The sequence below is a fragment of the Kogia breviceps genome, chromosome 9, assembly GCF_026419965.1.
Source record: "Kogia breviceps isolate mKogBre1 chromosome 9, mKogBre1 haplotype 1, whole genome shotgun sequence".
Classification (NCBI taxonomy): domain Eukaryota; kingdom Metazoa; phylum Chordata; class Mammalia; order Artiodactyla; family Physeteridae; genus Kogia; species Kogia breviceps.
The window spans coordinates 76,094,202-76,118,939 of NC_081318.1; the positions used below are offsets into that span (position 1 = coordinate 76,094,202).

General features: G+C 36.0%; 2 protein-coding genes across 22 annotated transcripts in view; one reads left to right on the forward strand and one right to left on the reverse strand.

Annotated features, from left to right (window-relative positions):
• Positions 1 to 12,135, forward strand: part of SLC25A40 (solute carrier family 25 member 40) — a 65,265-nt gene extending 53,130 nt beyond the window's left edge. For 6 of the 17 annotated variants that reach the window (XM_067042672.1, XM_067042668.1, XM_067042671.1 and 3 more), the window contains 2 exons: positions 752 to 832; positions 2,016 to 2,474. In XM_067042672.1, the coding sequence (XP_066898773.1) occupies positions 752 to 832; positions 2,016 to 2,293 (359 nt within the window). In that variant the 3' untranslated portion in view covers positions 2,294 to 2,474. Of the gene's footprint in view, positions 1 to 751; positions 833 to 1,190; positions 2,767 to 3,903; positions 4,452 to 4,524; positions 4,789 to 11,858 lie in introns of those variants that run through there. The other 11 variants (XM_059074179.2, XM_067042674.1, XM_067042676.1 and 8 more) reach the window with 9 other exon arrangements.
• RUNDC3B (RUN domain containing 3B) overlaps positions 5,247 to 24,738 on the reverse strand; it is a 143,407-nt gene continuing 123,915 nt past the window's right edge. For all 5 annotated transcript variants that reach the window (XM_067042665.1, XM_067042666.1, XM_059074176.2 and 2 more), the window contains 2 exons: positions 23,532 to 23,650; positions 5,247 to 7,928 (listed from right to left, as the gene is read on the reverse strand). In XM_067042665.1, the coding sequence (XP_066898766.1) occupies positions 7,783 to 7,928; positions 23,532 to 23,650 (265 nt within the window). In that variant the 3' untranslated portion in view covers positions 5,247 to 7,782. The remainder of the gene's footprint in view (positions 7,929 to 23,531; positions 23,651 to 24,738) is intronic.

A 24,738-nucleotide genomic window follows, 5' to 3' on the forward strand; every position in this document is an offset into this window, starting at 1 on the left:
AAGCAAACTTTATGTATGAACAGCTCGTTCATGAGGTTTATGTTTGAACTTCAGTAACATCTATTTTTGCTGTTTTCAAAAGATATATAAATTAATTTTTAACTGTGTCCCAGATATTTGAGTAATTGCAAATAAGTGAGATGTTACTGTTAGTTACAGGAAAAAAATCTTCCCTTTGGAGGAGACAGCACTGCTTTAATTTATTTCAAGACTGGTGCATCTAGTATTCAGAAAGGTTTTAATAAAGCAGGACCTCACTAGGGAGGAATGAGCTATTTTCCTCAAAACCTCTTTTTGGGAAAAAAATTTGTTTTTAATGTATGCAATAAAAATTCATGAAAAATGGTTATCAGGGCTTTACTTTGGCTTTGGGAATTCCATGAAGATCTCTCTACATCTTTAAAATTTTTCATTATGAAAGGTTTTTAAGATGTGGAAAAAAGTACAAAGGATATACATTACCACCAAGCTTAAGAAACAAACATCAATTGAGAAGAAGTCTTCTGTATATTCCTCCTTGACTGCATCTGGTCCTTTGTACCTTAAAACTTATTGCCTTTATGATTTTTTCTTTTTAATGAATCCAACTATTAAAAATAAGATTTAAAATAGCTCTTTAGGTAAATAGATCTGTTCTTACTATAGTGAAATGATATACCACAAAGGCCATAACACTCTTTTATGTGTATTATCTGTATTAGAAATTAAGTGGTAATTTATAATAACATCATTTCTTTATTTTAACACTTAGTTTCTATGCCTTTGCAAATGTCAACGTGGGCTATAATGAAGAACATTGTTGCTAAGAATGGACTTTCCGGATTATTTACAGGTAAAAATATTTCCTTTATCAAATCATTGACTAAAATGATTACTTTTACCTTTAAATCTATCACCTTCCTAAATTACCTTTCAGCAGGAAATTACTGAAAATATTCCACATTTACTATTTCCTCCTAAATATCTTTGCTATAAAAGTTTAAAAATGTTATATAACAGTAGATTTACTATTGATATTTCTAGAGGAGGTGAGGAGTGAGCAGTTTGGCTTCTCCTTTGACAGCAGTTTATGGGCCAGTATCTCACATATCACTTCACTTACTTTGGTAACTATCAGAACGAAACCAAATAAGTTACATTTTAAAAAATAAGGTAAAATTTGTTGTGAACTTTTTCTATTCTCTTTTCAGGCCTAATTCCTCGTTTAATTAAAATTGCTCCTGCTTGTGCTGTTATGATCAGTACATATGAATTTGGAAAGTCTTTTTTCCAGAAACAAAATGCTCGAAGACAGCAATGCTAGAGATGCTATTTCAACGTGAAATAACAACCATGACCAAATAATAAGATGGAGAAGCTTAGACAAGAGCCTTTTTTCACCATTATCTTACAATGGTTTTATATCTTTCTTATCTATAATTTAAATGAATAGTAAATTTCTACTTTGCATTTAAATCATAATCCTAATTTTTAAATAAATTTATTATCCTAATTTTTGAGATTTTGAAAAAGATATTCCAGAAATCTTAACCATTGAGCATTCTTGTAAAAAAGAATTATTCTACACTGAAAGCAATAATCTCAGAGTTTGATAGAAATCTTGGTGTAAGTTAATCCTATTGGGAGTGTGTCAGAGACAACAGAACATTTTGAATTGTGTGCTGAATGATGTACAGAGTCTAAAAGAAAAATTCTCAAATCTTTTATACACATTTAAATCACAGACATCGATATTTAAGTATTTCAGCAAAGTAGATAATGGAAGGCAGTCTTTAGATAACATTATTCACATATACCACATATTACCTATTAGTTATTTTCTTTAATTCACATGCATTTGGTATTTTGTTTTTTTACCTTGTTACTGTTCTAAGGCCTCATGAATATTCGGATTTCTCTGATCAGAGGTGTATGGTTATTTTATCTTCATGAACCAAAAATATAATAATTTGTATGATATTGATGCTGCTATTTTTGATGACTAAAGACCCTGTATTATCTACTGTCTCTGCAAGAGAGGGAGCTTTTACTGCCTGTATCAGATGTTCACTTCAGTCAAGCTTGGGTGTGCACTGGAAAACCACATTATATTCACACCAGTAAAAATGCTGTGTCAGCACAGGAAGGGCCTCTGGTTTCAGCTGTCCTGTCATGTAAGTATCACCATTTGTGGAGTTCTCTAGGTCATTTCTATTGGCTTGTTCTAACAAAATTGAGACTATTACTACAGTATCAGTCACAGAATATTTCCAAAATGTCCCTTGATTTTACACATCTCACATTAGCATGCTAGACCAAGAACTAAACAGGCAGCTGATTCCTTGAAGAAAGAGCTTTTGGTCACTGGAGGCTAATGCCTAAATAATTTAGTTAATGAATGTAAGAATGAAATAAAAAGGATATGATTTCAAGACAAGAAACAATATTCTTTTTAAATATTTTTGTTTTTCTCAGGATCTGTATCCTGTGAGAAAAAGCACTTTATTGCAGTCTATGTGACTTTTATGAAAATGTGAAGCATTTTTTCCCCTGAAAGAGTAATATATTTGTGACAAATCTCTAGTGTTGGCAGAGGAATTAATGTATTTTCTAATATAGCAGAAAACTATTTATGTTTCACCAGAAATAAACTCTGTAGTGTTTGTATTTAACCTTTTGTGTTTATTTTATCCTGTGTTGATTTACCTTGTTTGCAACATATATATCCATAAAAATATATCTATAACTTTGACTTATATTTTCATTAAAATATTTTGTGCTTTCTTATAATATCAGTTTCTAGCTAAATATTTTCATATAAAATCATTATGTTAATGCTATACTACACACATATATATATATAAAACACACACATGAAAGTTTATCTTGAACACTGATGTTTAACAGTATTAAATTTAAATTTACCTTGGTTCTGCTATGCTTCTTTTTGATAACTGGTAGGAAAAGGCAGAAAAATTTAGGTTTTGAAGTGCTCTCAAAAAGCGGTCACATAGGGCTTCCCTGGTGGCACAGTGGTTGCGAGTCCACCTGCCGATGCAGGGGACGCGGGTTTGTGCCCCGGTCCGGGAAGATCGCACATGCCGCGGAGCGGCTGGGCCCATGAGCCATGGCTGCTGAGCCTGCACGTCCGGAGCCTGTGCTCCGCAACGGGAGAGGCCACAACAGTGAGAGGCCCGCGTACCGCAAAAAAAAAAAAAAAAAAAAAAAAAAAAAAAGCGGTCACATATTTCAACTTAATGTCACTTATAAACAACGGAAGGGAAATTTTCATCCTCCCCCCACCCCACTACTGACTGCAGTTGTGAAAAATTCTTACTTTATGACTAGAATAACTTAAATAAATCTAATTCCCTACAGTTTTTCTAACATATATTACATGCAATGTATCTGAATGAAAAGAAGGCTGAACTGAAGCTTTCTCTATCCTTAAGTGGTCCAGAAGCATTAACAGTAGCAACTGAAAAGCATTTGGTTACAAATTGTGTTCTTGGTAATGTTTCTGAAAGGAAACAGTTTCATTCTGTTAATGTTAATTTCTAACATACACATTTAAATTTTTTAAGCTACCTTTCATATAATACACGTTTGGCTTTTTAAAAAGGTAATATGGAATTAAAGTAAAATTTTCTTTTATTTCTAGGAAGACTATTCACTATGCTTATTTAGCCACATTTGACTACTTTAAATCCTAACCTCTTTTTTTCTGGGGCACAAATCACAGGGATGTGGGAAAGTTTAGTGTATCACTTAAAAATTTTTTTTCCAAAATGAACTTTTAAAAATAAATTACTGCTGTTATATTTTAATCTGTCATTCAACACTTACTGAGACCTTTTATGTGGTAGGCAGTATAAAAAGCACTGGAGATAAGATGACATTTCACATACTCTCACTGGCCTTCAGGTTTCAGCTGTGATTGCTACAAGTATGCAAAAGGAGTGATGGAAAAGCTGAAGAATTCTCCCCTCAGCCTGTGGTAGAGGGACTGGTCAGGAAATGCTTCTAAGATTAGGACATGCGATCCAATTAAACATACCTGGAGGCTGGGAGTCTTCAATCAGACAGTGGTATTTAACGCCAGTGGCTTGAGCAGAGAGTATACAGGGGCCATGTGGTAGGAGATAAGATTGGAAATGGAGTCCAAGGGGCCTTGTCTGCCAAAGGAGGAACAAGAAGCAAGAGGGAGCCAAGTAAGTATTTTTGGCACAGCTTTAAAAGTTAGAGTTATGTTCTGTTTTGGTTTTCCCCCAAGACCAGTATTTTCTTTTAACTGAAAGAAAATAGGATAGCACAGTTTAGCACAGCTATAGAACAGAAAACACTAGAATGTGTCACGTGTTAAGGCCAAGTGCTGTGTAGTGAAACTTTGGTTTTAGTTGGGCTTTAGAAAAATAACTGGCAGTATGAAAAATGGGACTTATAATATGATCTATTTAAAAACAAAAGTTTTGGTTTGGATTAAAATATATTTTTAAAAGGTACCACTGTGACATTGGTATAATTTTATCTTCTCTCTCCTATCAGTGAAAAAAACCAAATGCTAAAGCAAAATACAAGATGCTTTGCTTACAGAAGAGCAAAGTGGACTATTTTTTAAAAAATAAGGAGCCCTGATGTTCAAAGCAGTCATGTGACATTTCCAAGGTAATCCAATGTATTATTAGTTTATCAAAACTAGAAACTGTAACCAACAATAGGAAATTTAACAAAGAATTTACATAAGTTGTAAATTTGAGAAACATTTTTAACCACTTGAAAACTTGTACATGAATCTAATAAAGATGACTTAAATAAAAACCAGCTGAGTCTACTTGCATTTTTAAGGTTTCTGTCAATCATAATTAATAGTAGTCTGTATTTGGTACTTACCACTTAAGAACTTATACATATGATTTTATTTAATGTTGACATCCTGATGCCATCAGGCAGGTGCTGAGAAGATGGTGATGTTTCCATTTTACAGGTGAGAAACAAACATGGTTGTTACATAATAAAATCAGAACACTGCCAAAACCACTACTGTACTGTACCACTTCAGTAGATGTTGTCAGCTTTAAAGCATATCATGTCATTTTTTAAAAAATAAAAAGTTTTTAATTTGATACAAAATGAGGATTTCTCCGAAACCATTTTCATATTAGTATTTTAGATGTTAATATACACTTACCACATTTGTTGAAACGGAAGTTCACTGTACATCTTGAATAAAGTAACTTTTTGTCAAGGAAAAAATAAGACTACTGCTGCATGGTACAAAATGTTTAATATACATGCAACAAGTATCGTACATCAAGGCAACAAAATACACATGGAAATAGTCGCATATAGTTCAGCATTCTATTTAGGGGGAGGGTGTGTGAACAAGAAACACTACCACCTAAAATTAAAGATTGAGACATACCTCATGCAAACATTAACAAACTACCTCTATAACTAGTGTGAAATGAACTGTGTAGAAACCTGAAGTCACATAAGCAGATGAATTTTATACCAAGAGCTCCAAGAAAGGAGAAAAAGTCATTATCCTCAGATGTCATGTTTAAATCTGCATTTAGCAGCACGTTAAGATGCACAAGTTATTGTACACATTAGGCAAATCTGAAAAATTTGATCAGTTATGGAACCTTGTATTTCCTTTAGATATTACAAAAATGTATGGAAAATATTTAACAGTGATTGTTTTTTAATCACTGAAGGATAATAAATGACATTTGAGAGTGGACCATGAATGAAAGCATTTAAACATTCTGATAGCTGTTTGTTAGGAAAGCAGCAATAGTGCTTAAGGCTAGCCTAAAATTTCTGAAGTTCTCTCCTTAACCATCTCATTCCCTCCTCCCAGGGTTCCCACTGTCCTCATTTAAACCTTCCTTTTGTTCCCCCATGCTGATTACAAACTGCTTTAGATACCTCTCACTCACAATAATGTGTACAGAATTAAGAATAAAAGTACCATTTCTCAGTATTTGCATTACTGCAAGTACTAAAGCCTCAAGCTAAAGGAATAAAGCTCTGAATATGTTCTGGTACATCTAAGATCATTTATTTTAAGGGATTTCAGGCCTTCTTTGTCCCTGAAGTGACACTGTTTGAATGGTCTTAACATATAAGACTAGCCTTGTTACTGTTTATTATCTTAATTTCCAAATGATGAGCGTAAAGTTCTAAATATTTCAAGAGAACCACCACACTCCCACATTTTTTTTTTTTTTTTGGCGGTACGCGGGCCTCTCACTGCCGTGGCCTCTCCCCGTTGCGGAGCGCAGGCTCCGGACGCGCAGGCTCAGCGGCCATGGCTCATGGGCCCAGCTGCTCTGCGGCATGTGGGATCTTCCCGGACTGGGGCACGAACCCACGTCCCCTGCATCGGCAGGCGGACTCGCAACCACTGTGCCACCAGGGAAGCCCCCCACGTTTCTAATACAAAGAATGACTAACAAGTGCTTCTTGTCTCCTCTCAATAAAAAATTTTAGGAGGAACATTCATTCTATATGTCAAAGTTACTAAGTTTGAATGTAATGTTAACAAATAAAAATAGCATATGAAGTCCCCAGTAAGTACTATACTAGCCTCATGTAAACAATGTATAAAACTTCTTTGGCACAGCTGATCATGTTTTCCTCATATTACTTACTGTAGAAAATACACTTCATACATTTTCTCTTTCAATATGGTGGAATTTTTAGGGACAAATGTACAGTTCCAAAATTTGCAAAAATTTAAAAGACGGCTCACGGCTTTAAAAAAAAAAACTAATTTTTTACTTGTAGAAGTGGAGTAATTTTTAACATTAACATCAATTTTTAAATGATTATGTTATGATTAATGACAAGCTGTAAAGCATGTATGACAATTCATTCTTGCATACAAGGCAGGAAAACACTGGATGTCACACATATTGTTAAGTATGGTGATTAGCCTACTGAGCCTTACTTTAAAAGCTTCTCAGATCCTTAAATGAACTTGAACTCTTTCCTGATAAAATACTTTTTCAACATCTGTTCTACATTTTTAAATGTTTCCAGTTTATGAGACAAATTTGATCAATTTTGAAACTGATAAACTTTTAAGAAAATCTTGGAAAAACAAAAACAAGAAATGTATTCACTTTACCTCAATGGTCTAAAATACTGTAAAATACTTTCCCTGTGACCCTAACAAATTTAGTAACTGCCTAACGATACATCCTACAAAATTTATATAAAGTGGAATGTTAGGTTGATGCCAAATGATAAAGAAAAACTGAATAAGCCACTGTGAAACTGCAGCTAAGAACCTTTATCTTCACTTTAAAGACAAGGCATTTAAATAGCAGAACCTGGGAAGAAATTCATGAAAAATGAAGTAACTCATTCTTAGAAAATTTAATCACTGAATAAAAGCAAAAGAAAATACTTAGCTTAAGTCTCTAGAATAAAACCTTGAACTCGGTCTCTGGCAATTATGACACATTTAAATATATGCAAATCAGCTGAATAATAAAGATGTACAATTTGCCATGGATTACTAACTTAGAAGTTCTCTGAAAGTTTTTTTTAAAGCCTATTCATTTTTAAACCTTCCTCAGTGACAAATATAGGAATTTCAAAATGAAAAGTGGCAGCGTCATTTTTTTTTTCACTCAGAAGTTTACACGGAGTGGACTGAATTCTCTAATATAAGCGACAGAATTCCAGATATGTGCCAGAACAATATAAAATTCCAGATGTTTTCCCAGCAGTCAAACTTACATAAATAGAACATTTGCAACATAATAACTTTTGACTTTTACATAAAATTTTTCATGATGGAGTTAGACCTGGACTTGTCATCTCTGTTGTAGGACTTGCAAGGTAGTCATTAGATTTTAGGCTTGTTAGAGATTTGTAACTTGCCACTGATGTTAGAGACCCACAGAGACCAAGTAATGAGGGAGTATCTTCTTTACCTGAAAATTAGGATAAAATAACAAATATTTTAATTTCCCTTGAAGCATAATACCAAAAAGATCCTAAAACCATTAAAACCTTACATACTCTACAAAATAGTACAAACATATCTATAAAATCAAACACCTATATGTTAACATGTTTGATCTTTCAGTAGTTTCAATGGTACCCTTATAAAACATTACAGAGGGAATATTTGTGCTTCTTGTAAAAGTTCTAGATATGGAAGTTTGAGATGTTTTGGAACAAGAAAGTTTACCTTTTTTTGGAGAATATGATCATATTCAATTAGTAAAGGGTAACAAAAAATTAAAGTAACAATACCAGTGCCCAGGCCACAGGAATACCAGGAAATCCGTATGTAGGTAACGTAATACAGCAGAAGCAGAATTGCTTCGATTCAGTTGGAGGGCTTGATCTGGGAAGTTTTTATTCACTTACTGAATAAACAGTTATTCAGCACCTACTCTGTCTTCATCAGGAGTATTGTTATACAGTGCTGGACTTCAGTAGGCCCATGAAGGAGGAATGGCAGATCTGTTTCTGCAGCCGGGGAAAACAAGTTATTTCCAGAGCTGAATAAGTTTCAACCCGCAGTGTGCAAATACCAGCGGTAAGTGGCTGGTCTGAGGCTGTGAAAGGCTAATAAGGTCTTTGAAAACTAGCGGTTTTCCAAAGACGATGGAAAGCTTAGGTTTTACTCACGTGGTTATAGAACTATAAACTGAACCAGATATCAGATGTTTCTGAATATTATATATCGTTTCAAACAGTCCCTCTGCACTGTTCTCATAGTTGTCGTATTAATACTTTAACCCACCTTGTCATACTGTATGATAACTGTGGGGCTTTCTCCTTTATTAAACTATAGACTCAGAAAGGACATGGAATTTGTTGTGTTCATTATTGTATTCCCAGTGCTAGCACACAGCAGACGCTCATTAAATAATTATGTAATTAATGATAATTCAGTAAGAACTGCACTGGGACATGAAAGAACTCGTGTGTTCTTTACAGCTATGTGACCTGGGGAAAGGCATCTTCTCTGAGCCTATTCTTTCCTTTGTAAAATGAGAACAGGTACCAAAAGATGACAATGTTAACTTCATAGTTTTGCTGACTAAAAACTACAGTAAAATACAACGATGTTAGGAAAAGATATGGAAGAGTAATTGTCATATTCAGGTTTCAAATGTTTTATCATCTTATGTCAGAATCAAAAGATATAGATGTTTCAAGAACCCTTTTAATGTCTAAGTTTAGAGACCTATTTCAGGCCAAAACGAGCTCTAGAGTTCTTGCTAAATGCTCCAGGAACTCAACTGCTTTGGATAGTCTCTCCCAAATTTCTAATTCATTACTGACCTGTAACGTTTTAAAGAGATGTACTACTAATTACATATACATATGTATATATATATAACTATTTTCTTTATTGTAAATATATATGTCACATACAATTTACCATTTCAGTCATTTTAAGTGTACAATTCAATGGCATTAATTACATTCACAGTATTGTGCAACCATCACCAACCGCTATTTCCAAAAATTTTCATCAGCCCAAACAAAAAATGCCTACCCTCTTTAAACAGTAACTCTACATTCACCCCTTCCCCTCAGTCTCTGGAAACCTCTAATCTACTTTCTGTCTATGAATTTGCCCATCCTAGGTTTATTCTCATGTGGAATCATACAGCATTTGCCCTTTTTTGTCTGGCTTATTTCACTTCGCATAATGTTTTTTAAGGTTCATCCATGTTGTATGTATCAGAACTGCATCCCTTTTCTATGGCTGAGTAATATTCCATTATATGTATATACTACATTTTGTTTCTCCATTCATCTGTATGGACATTTGGGTTGTTTCCACCTTTTGACTCCTGGAAATATTGCTGATGTAATCACTGGCACACAAGTATCTGAATCCTGTTTTCAGTTGTTTGAGAGTATATACTTAGGTTACACATATTTTTAAAATATAAAAATTATAACAGTAATTGCAAAAGACAATCTAAATGTCTAACATAGTTACACAGTGGAGTAATATGCAGCTGTAGAAGAGAACGAGAAAGATCTCTGTACTGCTGTGTCGTGATTTCCAGGATATACTTTTTTTTTTTCCCCGGTACGCGGGCCTCTCACTGTTGTGGCCTCTCCCGTTGCGGAGCACAGGCTCTGGATGCGCAGGCTCAGCGGCCATGGCTCACGGGCCCACTGTGGGATCTTCCCAGACCGGGGCACGAACTCACGTCCCGTGAATCGGCAGGCGGACGCTCAACCACTGCGCCACCAGGGACGCCCCCAGGATATACTATTTAGTGGAAAAAGCAAAGTGCGAAATAGTGCATAGTATGTTACCTTTTATCTTAAAAAGGAATATGAATTTATTTGAATTTGCATATGTTTTAAAGATCAATAGATAATTTTAAAAGGGCTTCCCTGGTGGCGCAGTGGTTGAGAGTCCGAAAGGGCTTCCCTGGTGGCGCAGTGGTTGAGAGTCCGCCTGCCGATGCAGGGGACGTGAGTTCGTGCCCCGGTGTGGGAAGATCCCACATGCCGCGGAGCGGCTGGGCCCGTGAGCCGTGGCCGCTGAGCCAGCGCGTCCGGAGCCTGCGCTCCGCAACGGCGAGAGGCCGCAACAGTGAGGCCCGCGTACCACAAAAAAATAAATAAATAAAAAATAAAATAAACTTTAAAAATAATTTTAAAATGGTTACTTACAAAAGTAGAAGTGAACAGAGTTGAGGTGAAGTTTAAGCATAGTACTTTGTGGGATATATTCTCAAGATAAAATAATTAAAACAAATCTTAAGCTATTTTAACTTAACCTATTTTAGTAATATAGATACTATTACTTTGAAATTAAAACATATAATAGGAAAAAGCAAATAATTATGTTCCTATAAATTTGGAACCAATATTTTCATCATAAGATATAAAAACACAACAAGTACATGGAAACCTTGACACTTATGTGTGAATTACAAAATAAGATAACTTTAAAGTACATTTTTCTTAAAAAAAATTCCTAACTGTCTAGTGAAGAGGGTTAGAAACAATGACCAATTCAGTCACAACAGGCACCCCTATGGCCCAGATTATGTTCTCTAACATCATTTTCTACTGTAAGGAAACAGGACTTCTTGGAGAAATAGCTGATCCTGGGTATGGGCATGAAATATACCGAAGTAACTCAGAACATCTTGTTTTACACAGAGCAAGGAAGCTGTGACAGACTACCAGGATGTCAAAAGGACATAGGGGCCATCTTTTTCATAAGGGTCTCTCAGTGTCCAAAAAGGACAGTGACCTCCTGATGAGACACACTGAAAAAGATCCATTATTCATGTTGTATTCTTGCCAAATATGTTTAACCTGAATATGATAGCAATGAACCATCAGAGAAATCTAAATTTTCAGGCATTGAACAAAACAACTGGCTTGGGTGCTTAGAATATATAAATGTCAAGTGAGAGAAAAAGAAAAGTTGGGGGGTGCTCTGCTAGATGAAAGGACACCAAAGAGATTGAAAGCTAAATGCATTGTGGGATCCTTGATTGGACTGGACCTAAAAAAAAAAAGCTAGGATATTACTGGAAAAGTAGAGAAATCATAACATTCAATACTTATCAGGTAATATTGTACTAAGGTTAAATTTCCTGAGGTCATAATGGTGTGGCTTTGTAAGAAAACATCCTTATACCTAGGAGATACATGCTGATATATTTAGAGATGAAGTGTCACGGTATCTGCAATTTACTTTCAGATGATTGAGCAAAACAGAAAACGCAAATACATGAGTAAATGGAGGGAGCATGTGCCCACACGAGCAAGATAAAGCAGTGTGGTAACATGTTAACGACTGGCAAATCTAGGTAAAGCATATATAGGTGGTTCATTCTCCTTTTCTTTCACTTTTTCTGTAGGTTTGAAATTACCCAAAACAAAAAGTTGGAGTGGGGAAAGAAGGCAAGGTACATGAAGTCCTCAGCTATGTCTTAAGGAAACAAACCATACCAGAGCTGAGTGGCATAGCCAGGAAAGCATGGGGGGATCTACAGATCCCAGCCTTCAAAGACCTACAGCTGACCTCTGAAAATACTGATGCTATGGAGCCTGCGCGTAGTGTGGCACCCTCAAGGAACCCAAAAAGAAGCTTCATTCCAGCACTTCATTTAAAAATAAAAAAATTTTTAAAGATGCATAAGGATCCAAAATGGTTATGTTCAGTGTGATTGCAGCTATGCAACTATGCTTTTAAAGGAAATAAGCAAAAGTGTATTAAGGTAGAGGATGACAGGTGATTATTCCAAAATATTCTTCAATATTGTGGCAATGTCAACAGCAGCTAATGTATACATATATGCATAGGCCTAAATGCATGTAAAATTACTACAGTCGATTAAAAATAACAAGCATGGGGCTTCCCTGGTGGCACAGTGGTTGACAGTCCGCCTACCGATGCAGGGGACACGGGTTTGTGCCCCGGTCCGGGAAGATCCCACATGCCACGGAGCGGCTGGGCCCGTGAGCCATGGCCGCTGAGCCTGCACGTCCGGAGCCTGTGCTCCGCCACGGGAGAGGCCACAACAGTGAGAGGCCCGTGTACCGCAAAAAAAAAAAAATAATAATAATAACAAACATGTTAAAATCTGAGTTAATAGTGATATTTTAAAAGCAATTTTAAAAGCAATTTACTAATATGAGGAGGAAAGAACTTGTCAAGGTCAATGAAACTTTCTAGCCCAGATGGCTGGGAGAGTGGTAGTTCCTAGCAGAAATAAGTTAGTCATCAGGAACAGAAAATGGATTTTTGTTTTATACCAAGAAAGATCAGTTTTGTTTTAAATGTCTTGATATGGAGTCTGGACTATACAAGTCTTCAGATGGTACTAATACAAACATAATTAAATTAGAAGTCATTCATTCAGCCCAATTTACTGGGTATTCTCTATGTGTCCTCTATCCTGAAGTGATAAAACCCACTTCCTGCCCATAGGGAACTTAGTATATGATGGAAATAAACATAAACAGATAATTATAATCAAATACAGTAAGTATAAGAATAATAAGGGTATCATGGAAACTCAAAGGACAAGTGTCCAAACCAAATCAGAAGGTATGGGTTGGGGGGTAATTAGGGAAGTTTCAGGGAAAAAGTGACCATTAAACTGAACCCTAGTGGACGTTCATGCCCAAGGAGGCAAAAATCAGATGAGGCTCTGCAGAGGAACAGCATGAACAAAGGCAGAGAGGGAAGAATCAACACCCAAGGTACAGGGAGCTACAAGCAAGAAATGAGACTAGAAGAATAGACAAAGGCCACAGAAGACTTGAGAGTTGATGTTAAGGAGCCTGGAAAGGATCTTGTTGTAATCATAACAATACATCTGTGTTGTGACTTGAAATCAAGTCTTCTAATTCAGAGACTACATTCTTAATTGTACTCTTAGACGGAAGTGAGCCACTGCAGACTTTTACATAAGGGAATTACATGCTTAGTTTGTATTTTAAATACTTGAGGACTCTGTGAAACATGACTTTGAGGGAAATAAAATGGATATAGTGAAACCAGTAAGAAGGCTATGGCAGCTACCTGAACCATGTTAGCAGTAGAAAGGACACAAAGAATGGAACACGTGTAGAGATCTTCAGAAAGTTAAACTGGTAGGAGTTGGTGAAGGCAAAATGTTAGGTGGGAGGAGCCATGAATGATTCAGTAGATTATGAGAACTGATAAGTGAATGGTGAGATCATCAACATTATAATAAGGAAGAGAAGTCTGGAGTAGGGAGGAAAGGGGTTAATGAAGAAATGAAGAGAAGTAAATACATATCCTAATTTTAAGGAATGCCTAAAGAGATTACTTAGCCACTATCATATACCCATAAATATAGAGAAAATGTTACATTAAACTGTTGTGCAAGGACGACGTTACCTTTTTTGAGATCAACAGTCAAGAAAATGGGTGGTCATCATTTTATGCAATAGAATTTCAAAATATTAGAACCAATGTGTGTTGTGGATGTAGCTAGCCAAGAGGGAGCTGTGACATAGTTGTTTTTGCATGAACATACATGAACTTGGTCACAGGTATTCATAGTGATATCACTTTGAGTTACTTGTGTTTATATGTCGCTTAAAACGCCTTCAAAAACATTGCAGTATAATTTTCAAAATTAAGAGTTTGTTCATAGAAAAGCATGAAAACAGACAGTAGGATATAAGTTTCATATTAGTAAAACAAATACTCATTACAGGAATCAGTGCAATTCACAATTTCTTGTAAAACAGCATAAAAGTGCTTGTGAACAAAAGAAATCTGTAATAAAGAGAAAAACCAGGGAAGTTGAAGCTTCGTGACATATGCAAAAAAACTGCTCATTCACGTGCCAGGAATGTAAGTGAAGGCAGAAGAAACCCCTCAGAATAGTTAAAAATTTTTGAAGCATAGGCAATTGATGTGACTGATTCATGAATCATGCAGGATTTCTGTTAAGATGTCAAACATCAGTTTATCATGGAATTCCTATGGTCTCTGAAGAGACACTTTAACTTTCAGAAGCATCTGATCTGAGGAAGAAAATGAAACTAAGTCAAATAGTAAAGTGTCTGCATTAAAAATGTGCAGGATACTTGTTGATAATTTGAAAGAAAATCCCTACAGCAATGGAGTACTATTTTAGGAAACAGTTCACTGTTGGAACAGAGGATGATACTGTGAGGAAAGACATAGCTACTGACAATTTTGATTAAGAAATGGTTCACTCTGAACATGAAGAAGTTCTTGACAACTGAATTCACTTTTATTTTCCCTTCTATAGATACAAAGGAGTGAAATTAATTTTTAAATCTATGCTTAAAGTCTAAAAGAAGCAATGAACAATCAGAAAATAAAATCAAGAAACATTTCCATTTACAATAGCACCTAAAAGAATAAAATAAAATACTTAGGAATAAATTTAACCAGAAGTATGCAAGAGTTGTACACTGACAACTACAAAATAGTGTTGAAAAAAACTCGAGGTCAAAATAAATGGAAAAACATCCCTTATTTCTATGGATTGGAAGACAATATTGTTAAGATGGCAATGTTTCCCAAATTGATCTACCAATTTAATGTAATCCCCATCAAAATTCTAACTGCCTTCTTTTCAGAAATGACAAGTTGATTCTCAAATCATATGGAAAGGCAAAGGACCCCTAATACCTGAAACAATCTTGGAAAAGAACAAAGTTGTAGGACTCACATGCCCTGATTTCAAAACTTACTACAAAGCTACAGTAATTAAGACAGTGTGGTATGGAGCAAGATTAATGTGGCACTGTCATAGACACATAGACCAAGAGAATAGAAATGAGAATCCAGAAATAAACCCATACATGTAGGGGTAATGGATTTCAACAAGAGTTCTAGGACCATTCAGTGAGGGAAAGAATAGTCTTTTCAACAAATGGTACAGGGACAACTCAATATCCACATGCAAAAGAATGAAACTGGAACCTCAGTTCACACCATATACAAAAAATTAACTCAAAATGGATCACAGGCCTAAATGTAAAGTCTAAAACTATAAAACTCTTAAAAGGAAACATAGGTAATAAACCTGTATGACCTTGGATTAGGCAACAGTTTCTTAGATGTGACACCAAAAGCACAAGCAACCAAAAGAAAAACTAGATAAATAGGGCTTTGTCAAAACTTACAACTTTGTGAGTCAAAGAACACTAGCAAGAAAGTGAAAACACATGCCTCAGAATGGGAGAAAATATTTGCAATTCATGCATCTGATAAAGGTCTACCATCCAGAATATACACAAAGAACTATCACAACTCAACAATAAAAAGACAACGCAATCTTCAAATGGTCAAAGGATCTGAGTAGACATTTCTCTGAAGGTGATACACAAATGGCCAATAAGCCCATGAAAAAATGTTCAACATTATTATTCATTAGGGCAGTGCAAATCAAAACCATGGAATTCCACTTCACACCTACTAGGATGGCTATATTAAAAGACAGACAATAATAAGTGTTGCTGTGGGTATAGAGAAACAAACCCTAATTGCTGGTGGGATTATAAAATGGTACGTACCATCACTTCAAAAAATAGTTTGGCAGTTCCTCAAAAGGTTAAACATATTATCCAGCCAATTCGGTTCCTAGTTATATACCCAAGAGAAATAAAACTACAGTTCACACAAAAACTTGTACATGAATGTTCATAGCAGCAGTATTCATAAAAGCCCCAAAGTGGAAACAATCCAAATGTCCAGCTGATGAATGGACAAATTGTTGTATATCCATGCAATGGAATGTTATCTGGCCATAAAAGGGAATGAAGCACTGATAAATGCTGCAACATGGAAGAACTGTGAAAATACTATGCTAAATCAAAGAAGCCAGACCAAAAAAAAGCGCTACACATTGTATGATTTCATTTTATGAAATGTCCAGAATAGACAAATCCAAAGAGACAGAAAGTAGATTAGTAGTTACCCAAAGGGAGGGGGAGGGAGGACTGGGACTGAAGGCTAATAGGTACAACAGGGTTTCTTTACTGGCAATGTTCTGGAATTAGACAGTGGTGATGGATACACAACACTGTGAATATGCTAAACACCACTGACTTGTACACTTTAAACTGGTGAATTCTTAAAAATATTTTATTTTATAAAATGGTGGATTTTATGTTATGAGAATTATAATAAAACAGTTTTTTAAAAGTCTAAAAGATCTTTTGAGATAAACAAAAGTGCTACAGGATATGGAGAAAATGTGTTATAGTTTAATTGTTGGCATATTCCTTCCTCCCCACCCCACCCCTTTTTTTCTTCGTGGTACATAAAATGAGTGTATCTTAAAACCTAAGGCATCTGATTAGACTTGATGAAATATGGTAGCTGCTAGTAGTTTCTAGCGTAATACTTGTCACATAAGAAGGGCCTAATACATGCTTCTTGAGAAAAATGACAACTTCTCACCCTTCCTATCAACAATTATGGTGCATTTTAACTTAGAAATTTTTTGAAATTCTTTTAATAATCAGTAGGAATATAGAATTGCTTGTTTTATACCTTTTTTAATGTACCATTCATTAAAATATAGCCTTGAGGAATGTAAGGAATGTAAGGGACTATATAAAGGCATAAAAGGATTTTTTGCTTGAACCAAGTTTTAGAGTACAAGGATAAATTTCTTTTTTTCAAGTAGTAAGTATCAAATCTCTATTTCTTAACACTCTTCATATGGAGATGTTAATAACACTTTTAACTAAAAAAGCATAAAATATGTAAAAGTAACAATCATTTACAGTTCTAGCATTAAATTAACCACTTCGAACAATACATTTGATGTATCTGACTTCCAGTGTTTGTTTTTAGAAGGGAAAACACATCTATTATGTTTGTAAAAATGACATGTTCATTATAAAAATTTAATCAGTGCAGCAAAGCACAAAAGAAATTTTAATGAACTTACCATCCAGCTTACATTCAAACAGAAAACTAGGTATACATAATGTTATAAAATTGGGATGATGTCATGAATGTCTTTTTTTTTTTTTTGGTGGTACGCGGGCCTCTCACTGTTGTGGCCTCTCCTGTTGCGGAGCACAGGCTCTGGATGCGCAGGCTCAGCGGCCATGGCTCACAGGCCCAGCTGCTCCGTGGTATGTGGGATCCTCCCGGACCGGGGCATGAACACGTGTCCCCTGCATTGGCAGGTGGACTCTTAACCACTGTGCCACCAAGGAAGCCCATGAATGTCTTTTAATTTAAAAGTTTCATTTTATTTTTAATGGAATGCAGTATAAGAAAAGGCCAGGAAAAGAAATGCTGAACTTCCAATAAAATTTTTTTCCTCAAGAGTTAATATTTTTTAAAGAGTAACCTATGTTGCGAGAGCATGAAAAAATGTATAGTTTTACCCATCAAGTTTGAGTGTATCAATTTTAGAATTATCTATTGAACTCTGAAAACTCAACAGTTAAAAAAAAAGTAATTCAATTAGAGAACAGGTTAAAGACACGAAGAGATATTTCACCAGACAATACAGATGGCAAATAAGCACGTGAAAAGATGATGAACATACTGTGACATCAGGGAAATGCAAATTAAAACCATGGTGAGATATTACTGCATACCTATCACAATGGTTAAAATAAAAAATTATGACAACACCTAAAGATGGCAAGGATGTGGAGAAACTGGATCACTCATATATTGCTGGTGGGAATGCAAAATGGTACAGTCACTCTGAAAAATATTTTGGCAGGTTCTTAAAAACCTAAACATGCAACTACCACACAACCTAGCAATGGTACTCCTAGGTATTTATCCCAGAGAAATGAAGACTTAAGTTCACACAAAAACCTATAAACAAATGTCCATAGCAACTTAGTCCCTTTGGGCTGCTATAACAGAAATATCATAAATTGGATGGCTTATAAACAATAGAAATTTATTTCTCACGGTTCTGGAGACTGGGAAATCCAAGATCAAGGTGCCTGCAGATTCACTGTCTAGTGATGGTCCATTTCCTGGTTCACAGACAGCAGTCTTCTCACTGTGTCCAAACATGACTGAAGGGGTAAAGGAGCTCTCTGGGGCCTCTTTTTAAGGGCACTAATCCCATTCATGATGCCTCCACCCTCATACCTAATCACCACCCAAAGCCCACATTCTAGTACTATCATACTAAAGATCTTATTTCAACATATGAATCTAGGGGGACACAAACATTCAGTCAATAGTTGCAGCTTTACAGCCCTCAAATATAAACCCAAATGTTCCTCAGTGACTGGTTCAGAAACAAAACAAAAATGATATAGTACATCCATACCATGGAATATTCTTAGCAATAAAAAAGGAATGAATATACACATAACAACTTGGAAAGATCTCAGGGGAATTATGCTGAGTAAAAAAATCAAATCCAAACAGTCCATATACTATCTGACTTATTCAGCACTCTTCGTGATTTCATTATATAATATTCTTCATAATTTCATGACAGAATTACAGTAATAGGGAACAGATTAGTGCCTGCCATGGGTTAGGGAAGGGGCAGAGATAAGACAAGGCTGGGAAGGAGGTGGGTATGGTTATAAAAAGGCAGCCCAAGGGATCCTTGTAGTGATGGAACTGTCCATGTCTTGACTATGGTGGGGTATACATGGACCTACACATGTGGTAAAACTACACAGAACTAAAAACATACACACTACTGAGTACATGTAAATCTGTGTGAAATCAGTGGATTGTACTGTCAGTTCCATGGATGTGATACTGTTCTACAGTTTTGTAAGATGTTGCTCCTGAGGCAAACTGGGTGAAGGGTACATGGATCTCTCTGTATTATTTATTAAAACTGCATGTGAATCTATAATTATCTCAAAATAAAAAGTTAAATTTTAAAAAGGAGGTAGCTAGAGAAATTCCTTAAAGTGATAATCGGGGAAAAGTACAGAATGTGAACGAATACTAAGTGGGCAGAATAACCTTGTGCATACATAGTTGTACTACTTAAGTATATATCTTCAAGGTAAATTTCTAGAGGGCTTCCCTGGTGGTGCAGTGGTTAAGAATCCACCTGCCAATGCAGGGGGCACAGGTTCGATCCCTGGTCCGGGAAGATCCCACATGCCTCAGAGCAACTAAGCCCGCGCACCACAACTACTGAAGCCCGTGCGCCTAGAACCCGTGCTCCACAGCAAGAGAAGCCACTGCAATGAGAAGCCCGAGCACCACAACGAAGAGTGGCCCCCGCTTGCCGCAACTAGAGAAGGCCCACGACAGCAACGAAGACCCAACGCAGCCAAAAAAGTAAATAAATAAAAGTGGTGAGAGTGGGCATCCTTGCCTTGTTCCTGATCTTAGAGGAAATGCTTTCAGCTTTTCACCCTGAGTATGACGTTAGCTGCAGGTTTGTCATATACGGCCTTTATTATGTTGAGGTATGTTACCACTACGCCTGCTTTCTGGAGAGTTTTGGTTATAAATGGATATTGAATTTTATTTAAAAAATTCTTCTGTATCTATTGAGATTATCATATGGTTTTTATTCTTCATTTTGTTAACGTGGTGTATCATATTGATTGATTTGTGGATACTGAAAAATCCTTGCATCCCTGGGATAAATCCAACTTGATCATGGTGTATGATCCTTTTAATGGACTGTTGGATTTGGTTTGCTAGTATTTTGTTGAGGATTTTTGCAACTATGTTCATCAGGGATATGGGCCTGTAATTTTCTTTTATTGTGATATCTTTGTCTGGTTTTGGTAGCAGGATGATGCTGGCTGGCCTCATAGAATAAGTTCAAAAGTGTTCCTTACTCTACAGTTTCCTAGAATGGTTTCAGAAGGATAGGTGTTAACTCTTCTCTAAATGTCTGGTACAACTCACCTGTGAATCCCTCTGGTCCTGGACTTTTGTTTGTTGGGAGTTTTTAAATTACTGATTCAATTTCATTACTGGTAATTCATCTATTTTCTATTTCTTCCTGGTTCAGTCTTGGCAGATTGTACATTTAGGAATTTGTCCATTTTTTCCTGGTCATCCATTTTACTGGCATACACTTGTTCACACTAATCTATTATGATCCTTTGTATTTCTGTGATGTCAGTTGTAACTTTTTTTCAGTTCTGATTTTTACTGATTTGGGCCTCTTCCTTTTTTTCTTGATGAGTCTGGCTGAAGGTTTATCAGTTTTGTTTATCTTTTTGAAGAACCAGCTTGAATTCTTAAAGCCAGTACTTTTTATATATATATATATATACACTCTATTTTTTAGGGTAGTTAGGTTCACAAAGAAACTGAGCATGAAGGTACAGAGTTTTCATATACCTCTTACCCCCAGACATGCATAGTCTCCCCTGTTATTAACACCCCCACTAGAGTGTACATTTGTTACAATGGATGAACCTATATGAACACAAAATTATCACCCAGAGTCCCTATTAGGGTTCACTCTTAATGTTGTATATTCTATGAGCTGTACAAAGGTATAATGACATGTATCCCCCATTTTAGCATCATACAGAGCCATTTCATGGCCCTAAAAATTCTGTATGTTCCACCCCATTCATCCCTCCCTCCTCCTCAATACATTTGTTTATTCTAAACAAATTTTATTATTTTTGGCCACGACACGTGTCATGCAGGATCTTAGTTCCCTGACCAGGGATCGAACCTGTGCCCCCTGCAGTGGAAGCGTGGACTCTAAACCAATGGACTGCCAGGGAAGTCCCATATTTGTTTTTATAGTATAAAAATATTCATTATTAATCTTGTCTTATTGATTCTAAAATGCATATAATTAGAAATTAGATTAAAACCCTAAATAAATGTATTTTTATATGAAAAGTCATCACAAAGAAATCCACTCATAGTATGGATTAGTTTTTTAAAATATACATATTCTAAATAATGACAATCAGTTTACTCCTTCCCACTTACATTAGTGCCACTAAGACACTCTAATATGCTATTTTTTTTATCCATATCATCAAAAAAAAGATTCACCTGTAGTCAATGTACACTATTTACTAAGCGAGTAAAACAGATTAAGGCCCTTTGAGAACATTTCAACAACCATCTTAAAGGAAGCAGAATTCATCTTATCACAATTTTCCCATTTCCTGAGACTTCTGGTTAATTGAATTTTTACTTTATACTACCTGTAACTTGTTCCTCATATTCTATGACAGTTATTCATTATATACTGATTCCATCAACAAATATTTAACAGTTGTCTATTATGTGTCAGACTCTAATAATATGCTGGCGAAAATATGGATAAGATACCCTACCCTCATGAAGCTTCTATTTTAGTGGGGAGTTATAGACAAGACTCATAATATAATGTATGGCAATATGGTAAGGTGCCTGGGATGGGGTGGACATTGACATGGGTGGTTAATTAAGGTATGGCGGCCAATGAAAACTTTAAAGAGCTGATATTTGTGCAGAGACCTGACAAAGAAGTTACCATGCAAAGACCTTAAGAAAGTAGTTTCAGGGCAGTGGGAGAGGCAAGTGTCAAGATAGCTGAGGCAGGGCTTCCCTGGTGGCCCAGTGGCTGAGAGTCCGCCTGCTGATGCAGGCGACACGGGTTCGTGCCCCGGTCCGGGAAGATCCCACATGCCGCGGAGCAGCTGGGCCCGTGAGCCACGGCCGCTGATCCTGCACGTCTGGAGCCTGTGCTCCGCAACGGGAGAGGCCACAGCAGTGAGAGGCCTGCATACCGCAAAAAAAACCACAAAAGATAGCTGAGGTAGAAACCAGCTTGGAAGCACAGTTTGGAGGTCAGTTTGCTGTGGTGTAGAGAACAAACAAAAGAAAGGTATGATATGAGGCAGAAGGAAGCTGGTAAGGACAAGATTATGAAGGAAGCCATCCAAGATAAGCAGTTTGGATTTTATTCTGATTGTCACTGAGAGCGACTGGAGAATTTTAAGGGGGGGCGTATAGTAGATTCTGATTTATGTTTTCAAAGATCACTGTTCACTACATGGAGAATGAATTGTGAGGAGTCAGGAAGGAGAGACAAAAGCAGTCCATCCAAGAGGCTTGATCCAGGTGGCCCAGACTAGAGTTGTAGTAATGGAGATGATGAATTAATGTATACAGCACGTGTTGTATGGGAAGCTGACAGGATTTGCTAATAAACTGACTTGCAGTTATAAGGGGAAAGAGCAGTGTCTAAGATAATGCCTACGATGGTCATTTACTGCAATGGAGAAGACAGAGAAGAAAGGAGGCATAGAGGAATACAGGTTCCTCGGAGGTAAGGAACTGTCTTTCCCTAGCCCTCACACACACCAGCAGGTGTGGAACTGGGAAGAAGGAGAAGTAAAATATGTGAGCATCAGATAATATCAGCACCAGCTGTCCAATCCAAAGTGCTAGAATAACAGATCTAGCCTATGCTGGGGGAGAGGGGGGAACGGGAAGAAAATATTTTGAACCAGCTAAAGTTTAAAAATGAATAGACTGTGTCTTAGAAACAAATGTGATCATATAATTGAAAGTGGCCTGAAAACTTATGAAATTGGATCAATATGTTGTTCAGGGAGATGCAACCCAATGGAAACAGGGGTGGTTAGAACACAGCTGAAAGCAGTAACAGGAAAAAAACCTCTTTTATGTTTATTCCCCAAGTTTTTCAGAATACTCAGAAAATGAAGTACGAAAAGTGACTCAAGAATGAGGAAACGATCAGTTGGATCAAAAGCTGCTAAGAAGTTTAAAAGAATGAAGACAGAGGACCGATGTCAGCATTACTGCAGTGGTTGATCACCTTGATAAAAGTCATTTTAATAAGTGGTAGAGACACAAAAGCCAAACTGGAGTGGGTAAAAAAGAATACAGGAAGTGAGGAAATAAAGGTAACAATTACAGAATATCTTTCGAGAAGGTTAGCTACAAACACATGAGAAAAAAACAAGAGCAGACTATTTTTAATCATAATGGCAGCTTAATTCCTAGCATGCTTCACAGAATTGTCACTATTATTGTTTAGCAATCCTCTGCAACCAAAATATGTATAGTTCACAAAAAAGTAATTTTCAAATAGATTTTTTTTTTTTCTTACCTTCACTGATTAAATTTAATGTGTCTTGTTTTCCATCTCCTTGTGACTGACCTGGATCCAGTGAAGTCTGAGAAAGGCTAACTTCAGCTGATAACTGGTCAAGACTTTGACAACTTTTTCTGTAAAACAAGGGTGAAATACTACTTTACCTTCTTCTCACAATAAAGAATTTCTAGAGATATTCTTTAATGGCTTTCTCCAACTTATTGAGTTTCTGGTTAATTTCTCCCCAATTTCCCCCCTAAACTGTCTTTATCATGGCAGCAATAGAATCTCCATTATTCTTTTCCCTCCACCCTCTTTGGAGGTCTGTTTAATCCACTAAAAAAGGAAAAGGGAAACAACTTGTCAAACGAATTTAATTCCTTACACCAATTTTTGATGATCAAGTTAGCTAAGAAATAGGGACTTCTGGTCATTATCAATGGTCAAAGGTGCAGAAAATCTTACATCTCTCCTAATACAGAAACAAAACTGACATAACTTAGTGATGACGGTGTATCTCCTAAGCACAGTGCCTTGATACCGTTACAAATGGTTATTACATAAAAATAATAACAAATTATTGCTATCAATTCCTGTAACTCAGAAGTTTAAAAAATGTTGGGTAGAAAAATACCTGTTTGTGTTAATACACCATCAAGATAATTAACCTCCTTCCATCATCTATTTATAACTGTGAGCTCATTTTCTAGTAAACAAATTCACTAGAAGTAAATTATAATAGATGAAAAATTCAGCTATAAATGGAAAGTTAATAAATATTTATGTTTAAATGTTAATGAATGTTTATGTGCAAATGTTTAAACCTTCCTCATATTTGTTTTGTCAACATAAAACCAACTCAAGAGATATATGCAGCTTTGGTGTTACTGACATTTCAAGTACGTGAACAAAATTCATTTTTATTTCTAAATATAAATGATCCAGGAAAGAGAATACGTTTTTCAGGTTCATTATGTACTTCCCAAGGTAGCCAAACACTATCTAATTTCCTAGAAATGTTATAGTCTATGATAATGTTATAGGAAACATATATCTATTACATAGCTATTTTCTATTCATACACATAAGATTAGACTTACAAATTTATCAGCTGTATGTATATTAAGGGGGATATATTCAACAGGCATCTATTTGTTTTCTCCTCTAAGAAATGAGGTGAAGGATGAGGTGATGGAATAGCCTTCCCAGCTTACAATGTGAG